Here is a 13,828-nt window from a genome sequence, read left to right as displayed (position 1 = left end):
AATTAGGAAGATTAGATAAGTTAATATTTTCAAAATGCTTCTGATAGCACCTAGCATATAATAAGTGCTATTTTACTATATGTTAAAATGAAATAAAAATTTTTTAAGATAGCTAAATGGATTTATTTATTTATTTTTTTTATTTGAATCACTTTCAAATTATGTTTTTTTAATATATGAAATTTATTGTCAAATTGGTTTCCATACAACACCTAGTGCTCATCCCAAAAGATGCCCTCTTCAATACCCATCACCTACCCTCCCCTCCCTCCCACCCCCCATCAACCCTCAGTTTGTTCTCAGTTTTTAAGAGTCTCTTATGCTTTGGCTCTCTCCCACTCTAACCTCTTTTTTTTTTCCTTCCCCTCCCCCCATGGCTTTCTGTTAAGTTTCTCAGGATCCACATAAAAGTGAAAACATATGGTGTCTGTCTTTCTCTGTATGGCTTATTTCACTTAGCATCACACTCTCCAGTTCCATCCACATTGCTACAAAGGGCCATTATTTCATTCTTTCTCATTGCCACGTAGTACTCCATTGTGTATATAAACCACAATTTCTTTATCCATTCATCAGTTGATGGACATTTAGGCTCTTGCCACAATTTGGCTATTGTTGAGAGTGCTGGTATAAACATTGGGGTACAAGTGCCCCTATGCATCAGTACTCCTGTATCCCTTGGGTAAATTCCTAGCAGTGCTACTGCTGGGTCATAGGATAGGTCTATTTTTAATTTTTTGAGGAACCTCTGCACTGTTTTCCAGAGTGGCTGCACCAGTTTGCATTCCCACCAACAGTGCAAGAGGGTTCCCGTTTCTCCACATCTTCGCCAGCATTTATAGTTCATTTTGACCACTCTGACTGGCGTGAGGTGATATCTGAGTGTGGTTCTGATTTGTATTTCCCTGATGAGGAGTGACGTGGAGCATCTTTTCATGTGCCTGTTGGCCATCCGGATGTCTTCTTTAGAGAAGTATCTATTCATGTTTTCTGCCCATTTCTTCACTGGATTATTTGTTTTTTGGGTGTGGAGTTTGGTGATTTCTTTATAGATTTTGGATACTAGCCCTTTGTCCGATATGTCATTTGCAAATATCTTTTCCCATTCTGTTGGTTGCCTTTTAGTTTTGTTGATTGTTTCCTTTTATGTGCAGAAGCTTTTTATCTTCATGAAGTCCCAATAGTTCATTTTTGCTTTTAATTCCCTTGCCTTTGGAGATGTGTCAAGTAAGAAATTGCTGCGGCTGAGGTCAGAGAGGTTTTTCCCTGCTTTCTCCTCTAGGGTTTTGATGGTTTCCTGTCTCACATTCAGGTCCTTCATCCATTTTGACTTTACTTTTGTGAATGGTGTAAGAAAGTGGTCTAGTTTCATTCTTCTGCATGTTGCTGTCCAGTTCTCCCAGCACCATTTGTTAAAGAGACTGTCTTTTTTTTCATTGGATATTCTTTCCTGCTTTGTCAAAGATGAGTTGGCCATACTTTTGTGGGTCTAGTTCTGGGGTTTCTATTCTATTCCATTGGTCTGTGTGTCTGTTTTTGTGCCAATACCATGCTGTCTTGATGATTACAGCTTTGTAGTAGAGGCTAAAGTCTGGGATTGTGATGCTTCCCGCTTTGGTCTTCTTCAAAATTACTTTGGCTATTCGGGGCCTTTTGTGGTTCCATATGAATTTTAGGATTGCTTGTTCTAGCTTCGAGAAGAATGCTGGTGCAATTTTGATTGGGATTGCATTGAATGTGTAGATAGCTTTGGGTAGTATTGACATTTTAATAATATTTATTCTTCCAACCCATGAGCACGGAATGTTTTTCCATTTCTTTATATCTTCTTCAATTTCCTTCCTAAGCTTTCTATAGTTTTCAGCATACAGATCTTTTACATCTTTGGTTAGATTTATCCCTAGGTATTGTATGCTTCTTGGTGCAATTGTGAATGGGATCAGTTTCTTTATTTGTCTTTCTGTTGCTTCATTGTTAGTGTATAAGAATGCAACTGATTTCTGTACATTGATTTTGTATCCTGCAACTTTGCTGATTTCATGTATCAGTTCTAGCAGACTTTTGGTGGAGTCTATTGGGTTTTCCATGTATAATATCATGTCATCTGCAAAAAGTGAAAACTTGACTTCATCTTTGCCAATTTTGATGCCTTTGATTTCCTTTTGTTGTCTGATTGCTGATGCTAGCACTTCCAACACTATGTTAAACAACAGCGGTGAGAGTGGACATCCCTGTCGTGTTCCTGATCTCAGGGGGAAAGCTCTGTTTTTCCCCATTGAGGATGATATTAGCTGTGGGCTTTTCATAAATGGCTTTTATGATGTTTAAGTATGTTCCTTCTATCCTGACTTTCTCAAGGATTTTTATTAAGAAAGGATGCGAATTTTGTCAAATGCTTTTTCTGCATCGATTGACAGGATTATATGGTTCTTATCTTTTCTTTTATTAATGTGATGTATCACGTTGATTGATTTGCGAATGTTGAACCAGCCCTGCAGCCCAGGAATGAATCCCACTTGATCATGGTGAATAATTCTTTTTATAAGCTGTTGAATTCGATTTGCTAGTATCTTGTTGAGAATTTTTGTATCCATATTCATCAGGGATATTGGCCTGTAGTTCTCTTTTTTTACTGGGTCTCTGTCTGGTTTAGGAATCAAAGTAATACTGGCTTCATAGAATGAGTCTGGAAGTTTTCCTTCCCTTTCTATTTTTTGGAATAGCTTGAGAAGGATAGGTATTATCTCTGCTTTAAATATCTGGTAGAATTCCCCAGGGAAGCCATCTCATCCTGGACTCTTATTTGTTGGGAGATTTTTGATAACTGATTCAGTTTCTTCGCTGGTTATGGGTCTGTTCAAGCTTTCTATTTCCTCCTGTTTGAGTTTTGGAAGTGTGTGGGTGTTTAGGAATTTGTCCATTTCTTCCAGGTTGTCCAATTTGTTGGCATATAATTTTTCGTAGTATTCCCTGATAATTGCTTGTATTTCTGAGGGATTGGTAGTAATAATGCCATTTTAATTCATGATTTTATCTATTTGGGTCATCTCCCTTTTCTTTTTGAGAAGCCTGGCTAGAGGTTTACCAACTGTGTTTATTTTTTCAAAAAACCAACTCTTGGTTTCATTGATCTGCTCTACAGTTTTTTTAGATTCAATATTGTTTATTTCTGCTATGATCTTTATTATTTCTCTTCTTCTGCTGGGTTTGGGGTGTCTTTGCTGCTCTGCTTCTATTTCCTTTAGGTGTGCTGTTAGATTTTGTATTTGGGATTTTTCTTGTTTCTTGAGATAGACCTGGATTGCAATGTATTTTCCTCTCAGGACTGCCTTCGCTGCATCCCAAAGCATTTGGATTGTTGTATTTTCATTTTCGTTTATTTCCATATATTTTTTTAATTTCTTCTCTAATTGCCTGGTTGACCCATTCCTTCTTTAGTAGGGTGTTCTTTAACCTCCATGCTTTTGGAGGTTTTCCAGACTTTTTCCTGTGGTTGATTTCACGCTTCATCGCATTGTGGTCTGAAAGTATGCATGGTATGATCTCAATTCTTGTATACTTATGAAGGGCTCTTTTGTGACCCAGTATGTGATCTATCTTGGAGAATGTTCCATGTGCACTCGAGAAGAAAGTATATTCTGTTGCTTTGGGATGCAGAGTTCTAAATATATCTGTCAAGTCCATCTGATCCAATGTATCATTCAGGGCCCTTGTTTCTTTATTGACCGTGTGTCTAGATGATCTATCCATTGTTGTAAGTGGGGTATTAAAGTCCCCTGCAATTACCACATTCTTGTCAATAAGGTTGCTTATGTTTGTGAGTAATTGTTTTATATATTTGGGGGCTCCTGTATTTGGCGCATAGACATTTATAATTGTTAGTTCTTCATGGATAGACCCTGTAATTATTATATAATGCCCTTCTTCATCTCTTATTACAGCCTTTAATTTAAAGTCTAGTTTGTCTGATATAAGTATGGATACTCCAGCTTTCTTTTGACTTTCAGTAGCATGATAGATAGTTCTGCATACCCTCACTTTCAATCTGAAGGTGTCGTCAGGTCTAAAATGAGTCTCTTGTAGACAGCAAATAAATGGGTCTTGTTTTTTTTATCCATTGTGATACCCTATGTCTTTTGGCTGCAGCATTTAGTCCATTTACATTCAGTGTTATTATAGAAAGATATGGGTTTAGAGTCATTGTGATGTCTGTAAGTTTCATGCTTGTAGCGATGTCTCTGGTACTTTGTCTCACAGGATCCCCCTTAAGATCTCTTGTAGGGCTGGTTTAGTGGTGATGAAAAATGAAATGAAATTTATCACCATTTTAAGGAAGTTTCTATACTGAATATGCATGATTATTGAATCAAAATATACTTTCCTACTACATTTAAATTTCACAAGACTATGAGTGAGTCATGCTCAATGGAAGGCCTAATTATCCAAATTACACACATACGCTAATTATAATATGTGCGTAATTTTGATTACATAACATAAAAATTGAAATGTTTTATTATATTATATAGGCCATGTGATATAAACTAATTGTACAAATGTATTTGTTGGTTTTGAGATAAGAAGTATAAAGAGTTATAAACCATGAATTACTGATGGCTCTTCCTGTCACTGGGTGTAAATCAAACTACCGTCAGAGGTATGGGTCTCTTTTACTTTTCTTGATATTCAGAGATGATACTGCTGGTGGTGTCAGCCCCATAATGGCTTTTGACCTTCTTGGGGATGCATGTAGTGACCTGATTCTAGTGACCTGTTTCCAGGTGTGGGCCAGGTAATGTACAAAGAACTTTTTAAGCACAACTTTGAATGAACAGCAGGGAGTAATGGGGTTTCCTCTTTGCCACTGAGAGACCGAAGCCTCAGGCAATCTTGTGACTTAAAGATCTCACTTGAACCCATGTTGGCAAATAGGAAGTACCACTTCTTTGTACGTACACTGAGTCTCCCCTGTGTGTTTGAACTGCTTTCTACAGGGACATACCCTCTAAACACTAGGATTTCCAGTGGTCTTTCCTTCCATTCCAGAAAGGATTTGTAGAGATGTTCTTGTCCCTGTAGACTTACACCAGTCCATGGGAGATCCCAAAAGGAGTCCTTCATGGGAAACTTGAGCAAATAAAACAGGAGAAAGGTGTGCAGTTACATCTATATTAAATGCTAAGGAAGGAACCATGAAACTTGATGTAGTCTGATAACTTCTTGATCCTTCATCTAAGGCTGCAATTCATTGACTCTCTGACCTCACTATTTAAAATCACCTGGCCCTAGCTGAGCATTTTCCAGCTTCCTCTTCTACTTAATTATTTTCCAAAGCACTTTCATCATGTTATGTGCTATGTATTTTATCATCTGTTTCCTCCCAGCAGAATGTAAATCCCAAGAGCACAGGGATTTTTGTCTGTTTTATTCTACATATCTAGAACAGTGCCTGATGCATATAGTTAGTGCTCAAGAAGTACTGAATGAATTTAAACCATCTCTGTCTCCACTGAAGCCTTTCACTTGCAGATAGAATTTAACCCCTTTGCCTGCCCTCCACTTCTCTGCTTTGCCCTTTCAGCTGTGTTTAATGAGTGGAGAGATTATCCAGATGAGCCCCAAGATGAGTCTGATCTTCGAGCCAGCGGATCTGGAGCAGGCCTCGCCAGCCACTGTGAGCAGGTCAGTCAGCCTCATACTGGCACCCTGAGGGAATTGTATGTATATACCCATCTTCTTTATGCATTCATCTATGAATTGCTTCCACAATATGGCTATTGTAAATAATGGTGCAATAAGCATAGGGGTGCATGTATCCCTTTGAATTAGTGTTTTTGTAACAAACTGTAATATTTATATATCACTCAAAATAAATAAATTATACTGACCTAGAACTCTATGGATAAATCTTATTAACTATAAAATCTTAGCAATGTTATGTATAAAAATAAGCACACAATAGTATATATAGTGCAGTGTCTCCATTTAAACTGCTAAAAACAACTAACATAAATAAATTTACATTATAGGAACATATAGAAATACTATAAAACTATATAAGAAAGAAAGAAATCAAGAGACAGGTGACCATGAAATTCAAGATAATGAGTTACATCAGGTGGAGAAAGCCATGGGTATAGGATAATGGAGACCAAATGGGTTAGGTGAAAGTTATTGTCAAGATCCTAGCTTCTGTCTGGGTGGTGGGTTCATGGATACTCATTAAATTATTGAAAACCCTTAACTAAGAAATAAGAAAGGCCCTGCATGGGCTACTGATAGTGTGCCAAGGATGACAATGAATCCAATTCTGTACCTGAGGTTCATAAAAAAAATAAAGTCAGCCCACATTCTAAAAGGCAATGTCAGGGAGTAGAAAGAGCAATGGCAAATTAGACCAACTTGGTCTTCCACCCTGGCCATGTCAATATCTAGCTGTGTGGCCTCTTCCAAGTCACTTAGCCTCTCTGAGCCAGTTTCCTCATGTCTTAAAACATGACCATAAAGATATCCTTAAAGATAAAGGTCATTAGGACATAGCATAGTGCCTGACATGCAGTAGATGCTCAATAAATGGCAGCCATATTTTAATGGGGAGAAAAAAACCATGTACTACATACAATATCAGTACTTATTAATGCTAATGATAATAGTTTCCATTGATTACGAGTTTTCTATATCCTGGAAATGGCACTGAATTATTTGTTGGCATTTTCTTATTTAACCACTGTAACAGCCGTATGAACTATGTATTTTTTGTTTCTTGATTTATAGACAAGGATGAAGAATTTCAGAGATAATAAAGAAAGCTTGCCCAAGGCCACTCAGATAGTAGAATCTGGGGCTGGGATTTGAACCCAGGTCTCTCTTATTCCCAAGACCAAGCTGTTATCACTGGTCCCCATCCTTTGCTGACAAAATCTGGGCACCTTCCTTTTGGCCTAGAGCAGGCAAGGGTCTGTGCTGCACCCCAAGCTACAGCCCCTTACCTTGCCATGACTGCCTGCATTTACCTCGCCCCTGTGTGCTTGGGAGCCTAGAGGTGGACCAGGCTGGTTCTCTCTTTGTGCTTGCCAGGTGTGGGATGATCTACATGGAGCCCCATCAACTAGGCTGGAAGCCCTTGAAGGACTCTTATATGGACACCCTGCCCACCAGTCTCACTGAGGAGCACAAGGAATTGGTGAGACCATCAGACTCCTTTACTTCCCCTCCCTCCCTGTCTCCCTGCTCCTCATTTCTAAGGCCTTCTAGACACATCTTTACCTTCTAATTCCAGGATGCAAGAACAGGCAGTGGCTCCCCTGCTTGCCTCTAGTTGTCTTCTTTCCTGGCTGCCTGCCATTTTTCCAACTTTGTTCTCCATGTGGAGAGGATGGGATATGGTCAATTTCTACTTTTCTTCTACCTTCTCCATCACTCCCCATCTCCCCAGTGGAGAATTCTGATGCTTGAGAACATTCTATAAGGTGGCTGGAATGTCACTCCTTTTCCCATTGCTCCACCAGCAGAAATATCTCTAGAAGTTGCTCTAGAGATAGGCCAGATTAGGAAGAGCTGTGTTCCTCTCTGTACTGCCACTCCCCATCCTGGTGACCTCGACTTCATACCTCTCATATCTAGGGAGCTGGAGCCAGCTTAGAAAAGCTTGTATTGCAGGTACTAAGAGTATATGTCCCCTTCTTCCCTTTCTAAAAGAGGTATGAACATTCAGGTTAATGGGTACATGAGCACACTCTCAGCCTAGGGAATCAGGAAGGGAGAACCCAAGCTTTTGGTGGCTTTTGTCTTTCCCTGCATTAATAGAATTCTAGGAAAGTTTCTCACCGAAGAAGCCAAGAAAGGTATAGTTGAGCTCTCTTCCTACTGTGGAAATACTCTGATGAGCTATGTAGGATGGCCCCATTCCTGTCACATTTATATGCACGTACCATGTATATAATCACATACTTATACAGATACATGCCCACATGCACATCAAGAGACCAATCTATACAGGTGCACAGGAAGCCTTCAGTGCGACTCCTCAGCGTCCTTAGGACAAAGTCTAACTTCTTATCAGGGCCTCTGAAACCTCAGTCTGACCCTGTCGCCTTTCTGAACTCATCACTACGCTCTTCTTCAACTTATTACCCTGCAGCTCTTGTATTTTGTTTCCATTCCTAGAAGACCCCAGGTTTCATCACCTCAAGACTTTCGCACCTTTTCTTCCTCTTCCTGGAAATGTTGTCCCATTTTATCTTCTGAGGGATGATTCACCTTCATCATCTCAACATAAAGGCCTCCTCCTCTAAGAAGCCTTCCCTGACCACCCTACTAAGCCCTTCCCATTATTCCCCATTGTAGCATCTTTATTTGTTTCCTGCTAGTACTTTCCATGATTTGTAAGTATTTTATTTATTTCCTTGCTTGTTTAGTTATTTATTTTTTGTCTCCCCTATCCTTCAGTAATTTCTGAGAGGGCAGGAATCTTGTCTATCTTGTGGGTTGTTTATCCTCCGCACCTACAACACTGTAATTACTAGATACTCAATAAGTATTTGTTGGCTGGATGAATATACCACATATTCATGTACACATGTATATGTATTCATATATATGTTCATGTGTATGTATTCATATATACATATAAATGCATATATATATTTATATACGGATATATATCTATATCTATATCTATATAGATATAGATATAGATATATACATGTATTTATTTAGTGATGACCTATCTACTTCCCAAAAAATGACTTAAGATAATTTACAGTGACAACCACAAATATTTTAACAAAAATGAAAAAATATCCCAAATAAGAGGATAAAGGAAAAATTTTTTGGAAAGAGTAACTGGGGTGAAGAGCAGAGACGAGAATCATTATACCTACAAATAAGTACATATATACATACATACATACATACATACATACATACAGATAATTACTGAAAATCAGCCTTGAACTTAGCTCTGCACTTCCTATGGCCACTTTATACAGGAGTCCAGCCTAAAGTCATTTGAAAATCTTGTTTAGGGTTCCTAATGATTTTATACAAACAAGTCAGATGCCCAATTTGGGTCCTAAAACTACTTTATGCATCTTGTAGCTGACCCACAGTAGCTCCAAGCCTCTGAGTATCCAGCTCTGGGTAGTAAAATGGGAGGAGTAGGGATGGTCTGTGGGCTGCCTGTCCATCGAGTAGGAAGTTTAAGTCAGGGCCCTGGGTACCTTTGGTCCTTTTCCCAATACACCTGCATTCAAAAATAATCAGCAACTTTACCAGCATCCCTGGCCTTCCAGAAGTGTACCAAACCCTTAGCCTTAAACTCATTTTTTGATAACATCTTCAAATTTCATTTCTACTTTCAGGTCAATGATATGTTCATGTGGCTTGTCCAGCCCTGCCTGGAGTTTATTCACCTTCAGTGTAAATTTGTGGTCCAAACTTCTCCCATCCACCTTGCTTCCTCAATGATGAGACTGTACTCCTCTCTGCTTGGTACGTGCTAATATGATTCTTGAAGGTGGGGTATATGTGGGATATTTCTTCCTCTTCCCCATCCCTTCTATTCCTGCCCCGTCCATGAGTCACAACGAGACTGGCATTTTAGTCTAGAACAAACAAGCCTTTGGAGTGGAGATAGTAGAATTTAGCGGAAGGAATCCCTGTTTTGGGGCTTTAACATTAATCTTAGATTGATTTCCTGGATGTTTTTGTGCAAATTACCCCATCTTTTCTTGTGTTAGGTTTCTCGTCCACACAATGAGGATAAAAATCTCTGTCTCTCTTTACCTAACTAGGATATCCTGGAGGGAAATGAATTTACATGATACATATGAATGTATCTGAGAAAAAAAGATTCTGCAAAAAATAAGACCAGAGATTTTCCTGTGTTAAGAAAACTTATAAAAATCTGATTTCACAAAATACATAGTTACACGGTCAAGAGAACTGATCATATCAGCTACAAAACTAGGGAACTTCTCCAGGACATGAGAAGTACCTAAATCATAGAACTATTTGTTTAAAGGTCCTAGAGAATTTCCCTGTAACCATCACATATAAATCAAATTTCATTGAATTCTGTGGGAAATGACAAAGCATGTGTCCATTTGGATAACTTCTTCCTGGATGACATTTCTTTTTCAATATCTCACATAATTCAGGCTCAAGATGGATCTTCCCAGAACTTCTGTTACATGTACATTTTCTCAGCTCATTGCTTCCAAAGGCATTATAGGAACAGATTAAAAAAATGTAATATGGTGAACAGTTGAGTGGAGACTTTCTTTGGCTAAATATTATGTGATTTTTCTGAAATTAAAATTACAGGCAATTTCAAAAGCACACTAACTGCATACAATGCCATATATTTGCATCATTAGTTGCAAATTTTGCATATTTTCCCAAGCCCTGTTTCCTGTCCTTGTGTTGTATCTTCTCCAGGAAAAAAGGCATCGCATGAGAAACGGACTCATTGTCCCCAGCACTGAGTGCCCTAATATCTTGCCTTCCCAGATCTATAGCCATGAGTCCTATCAGGAGTGTTGAAAGACACACAACTACTAAAAACTGGGGACATGAACACAGACATGTCTGATTTCAGAGCCCTAACTTTTTCCTCTGTCAGTGCTAAAATGCAGGAGTATGGTAACTATGATCAATCAGCAAGGCGTTGAGCTAAGGAATACTAAATACATTTGTTAGCCTTTTATTTTAAAATAATTTCAGGCTTGCAAAAAAATTGCTAAAGGACTATGTTGAGTCACATATCCCTTCACCTAGCTTCCTTTAAAGTTAACATCTTACATAACCAAGGCACAATGATCAAAATAAGAAAATTGAAACTGATACTAAACTATTAACTACACTACAGACTTTATTTGCAGTTCATCAATTTTTCCACAAATGTCCTTTTTCTGTTCTAGGATGCAATTCAGGAGGTCACTTTTTTTTTTAATTGTTGTATCTCATTCGTGTCCTTCAATCTATGACAGCTCCTCAGTCTTTCCTTGCCTTTTTTTTAAAATAAACCCAGCATGGGGCTTAAACTCATGACCCCCAAATCGAGTCACCTGTTCTACTGACTGAGCCAGCCAGGCACCCCTTTCCTTGTCTTTTATAACTTGGTTACTTGATAAATAATGGTCATTTATCTTATAGAATATCTCTCAATTTAAGAGATATGTTTTCTCATAATTAGATTGGGGTTATGCATTTTCAGTAAGAATACCATGAAAGTGATGATGTATCCTTCTCTGTACATCATCATGGGGCACATGATGTTGCTATATGTTATGACTGGCGAAGGCTCTGGTGAAAGTTAGCTTTGATCACAGCCACATTTCTCCACTGTAAGAGAAGAGTTACTATGTTTTCCTTCATAATTAATAAGTATTTGGGGGGAGGGGAGACAATTTGAAACCATGCAAATATCCTATTTGCTCCTCAAATTTTCACCCACTGATTTTAATATCTATTGGATCTTGTCTACCACGGTTATTACGGCAGCATTTGCCTAATGTTAATTTTCTGTTTCTCTGTGTATTCCTTCTATATTTACTAATTAGAATTCTTCTGTAAGGAAAAACTGTTCTTCCCTGTTTCTTTGCTAATTCAGTTATTTGCTGATTAAAGTATGAACTCACAATATTTATTTTATCCTATGGGTTATAATCCAATGCTATAGTTATTTTGATGCTCAAATGTCTTCAGCCATTGAGAGCTCCTTCAGGTTGGTGCCCATGTCCTTTCAAAATTAGAAAAAGTTTTTAAAACTAGCACAAAGAAATATGTGGATAAAGGATCTGGCAGGTGATGGCCACTCAGCCACTATCATTCCCCTCTCCAGAGCCCTCACAGACAAGATCACCCAGCTCACATTGTTTATAGATCTGTATATAAGCAGATATTTGCAGCTTTTCCTGAGGTTCCTTTTTCTTGCTTTTAGATGAAATCAGAAAAATAGACAAGGAGGAAAGTGAATTATTTGAAGGCCCAACAAGCCAACAAATCTTTCTCTGGCTGCAAGGTCTATTCCTCTTTGCCTTGGTGTGGACCGTGGCCGGCACCATCAATGCGGACAGCAGAAAGAAATTTGATCTGTTTTTCCGCAACCTGATCAAGGGTATGGATGATAACAATCCAAGGCCCAAAAGCGTCAAACTTACCAAAAACAACATCTTTCCTGAAAGAGGTAACTTAGTACCTGTTTGTTTTGTCTTGCTATAATAATCTGGATCATATGGTTCCAAAATCCAATCAAAATGTGTGGTCCAAGTAAGTGTTTTACAATGGCCAGGTGACATTATGTAGCTTGCCTGAGTGGGTTCAAGGTCTTCAGAGCCGGCCCACATGTGTAAGAGATGGATGGCTCAAAGTCAGGGTCTTATGGGATGTTTTAACTATTGTTTTAATTTAGAAAAGTTGATATAACTTTTTTTTCCCCAAAATTACCCATAATTCCATCATTCAAACAGACTCCAGGAGACAGAATGAGAAATATAGCACATTTGTTTTTCTTATTCCCTTCTAGCCTTATTCTGTGTGTTTACATTCATCGTATTATGTTGATTATGGCGTTAATATTCATTGTAATTTTGTCATTGTAATCTAATTTCATGTTGAAATGTTTCCATTTTTGCCATATACATTTTCTTCAAAGTGATCACTTTAATGATCTATAAATATTCTATGTGTGACATCATTTACTAAAAGATCAAAAGATTTTTTTTCTTTTAAGTGGCTTTCACTATTATTTTTCTTAACACCATGATGATATATAAAAGTTATTTTTTAATATTTTACATTTAAACATGTTATTTATTTATTTATTTATTTATTTATTTATTTATTTATTTTTAATATGAAATTTATTGTCAAATCGGTTTCCATATAACACGCAGTGCTCATCCCAACAGGTGCCCTCCTCAATGCCCATCACCCACTTTCCCCTCCCTCCCACCCCCCCATCAACCCTCAGTTTATTCTCAGTTTTTAAGAGTCTCTTATGGTTGGGCTCCCTCCCTCTCTCTCTTTTTTCCTTCCCCTCCCCCATGGTCTTCTGTTAAGTTAGAAAATACAGAGAATAGCAAAAAATAAAAATCAGTGGTAATCCAACTACCCACAAATAAACACTTAAAATTTTTTTCTTCAAGTTTTTTTCTATATTTCTGTAACAAAAAGGAGATCATACTATAAACACTTTCCAAATAGCTTTACTTTTTGTGATTATAAAATAGTAGATAAAGGGTGATGAAATAACTTCTAGAGTGATAGTAATGTGTATATTGAGAAAGATTTGGTTTACACAGATATGTGCATTTGTCAAAACTCAGTGAATGTGCACTTAGGATTTGTACATTTCATTGCATGTAAATTTTAGATCAAGAGAAAAAGCATAAACAAATACTGAACAGTGAATGATATAAATGCTGAAGTTTACGGGGAAGTGTATAGATGTTTTACGTTGAAGTCTGTCAAAAAATCAGATGGCTTACTTGATAGATGGATGAGCAGGTATATGATAAAACAAGTAAAAACTAATCATAAGGTTTAGGAGAAGGGTATGTAAGTGTTTGCTGTACAGTGTTTTCAGTATTTATGTTTGAAATTTTTCCTAATGATAATAATAAATGAATGAACAAGTAGGGGCCACCCACTGCCCCTGTACACACAGTCCTTCCTCAGCACATGAGGCACACTTTATCTGATATGGTCATCTGTCCCAGTGAACTGCATAGAGGCCCTGGGCCAATCCAATATTTAGATTGTAGTACAATCATTCTGTTTTCTTTCTTTCTTTCTTTCTTTCTTTCTTTCTTTCTTTCTTTCT

The 13,828-nt window shown here is 37.8% G+C and overlaps 1 protein-coding gene across 1 annotated transcript in view; it reads left to right on the top strand.

The window, feature by feature from the left end:
* Positions 1 to 13,828, top strand: part of DNAH3 (dynein axonemal heavy chain 3) — a 163,717-nt gene that overhangs the window by 82,703 nt on the left and 67,186 nt on the right. The window contains exons 37-40 of the mRNA XM_049639145.1: positions 5,582 to 5,682; positions 7,078 to 7,183; positions 9,363 to 9,492; positions 11,945 to 12,190. Coding sequence (XP_049495102.1) covers positions 5,582 to 5,682; positions 7,078 to 7,183; positions 9,363 to 9,492; positions 11,945 to 12,190 — 583 coding nt within the window. The remainder of the gene's footprint in view (positions 1 to 5,581; positions 5,683 to 7,077; positions 7,184 to 9,362; positions 9,493 to 11,944; positions 12,191 to 13,828) is intronic.

Source organism: Panthera uncia, chromosome E3 (assembly GCF_023721935.1).
Source record: "Panthera uncia isolate 11264 chromosome E3, Puncia_PCG_1.0, whole genome shotgun sequence".
Taxonomy (NCBI): domain Eukaryota; kingdom Metazoa; phylum Chordata; class Mammalia; order Carnivora; family Felidae; genus Panthera; species Panthera uncia.
Note: the sequence above shows the minus strand (reverse complement) of the source record. Positions and strands in the feature narration are given on the sequence as shown.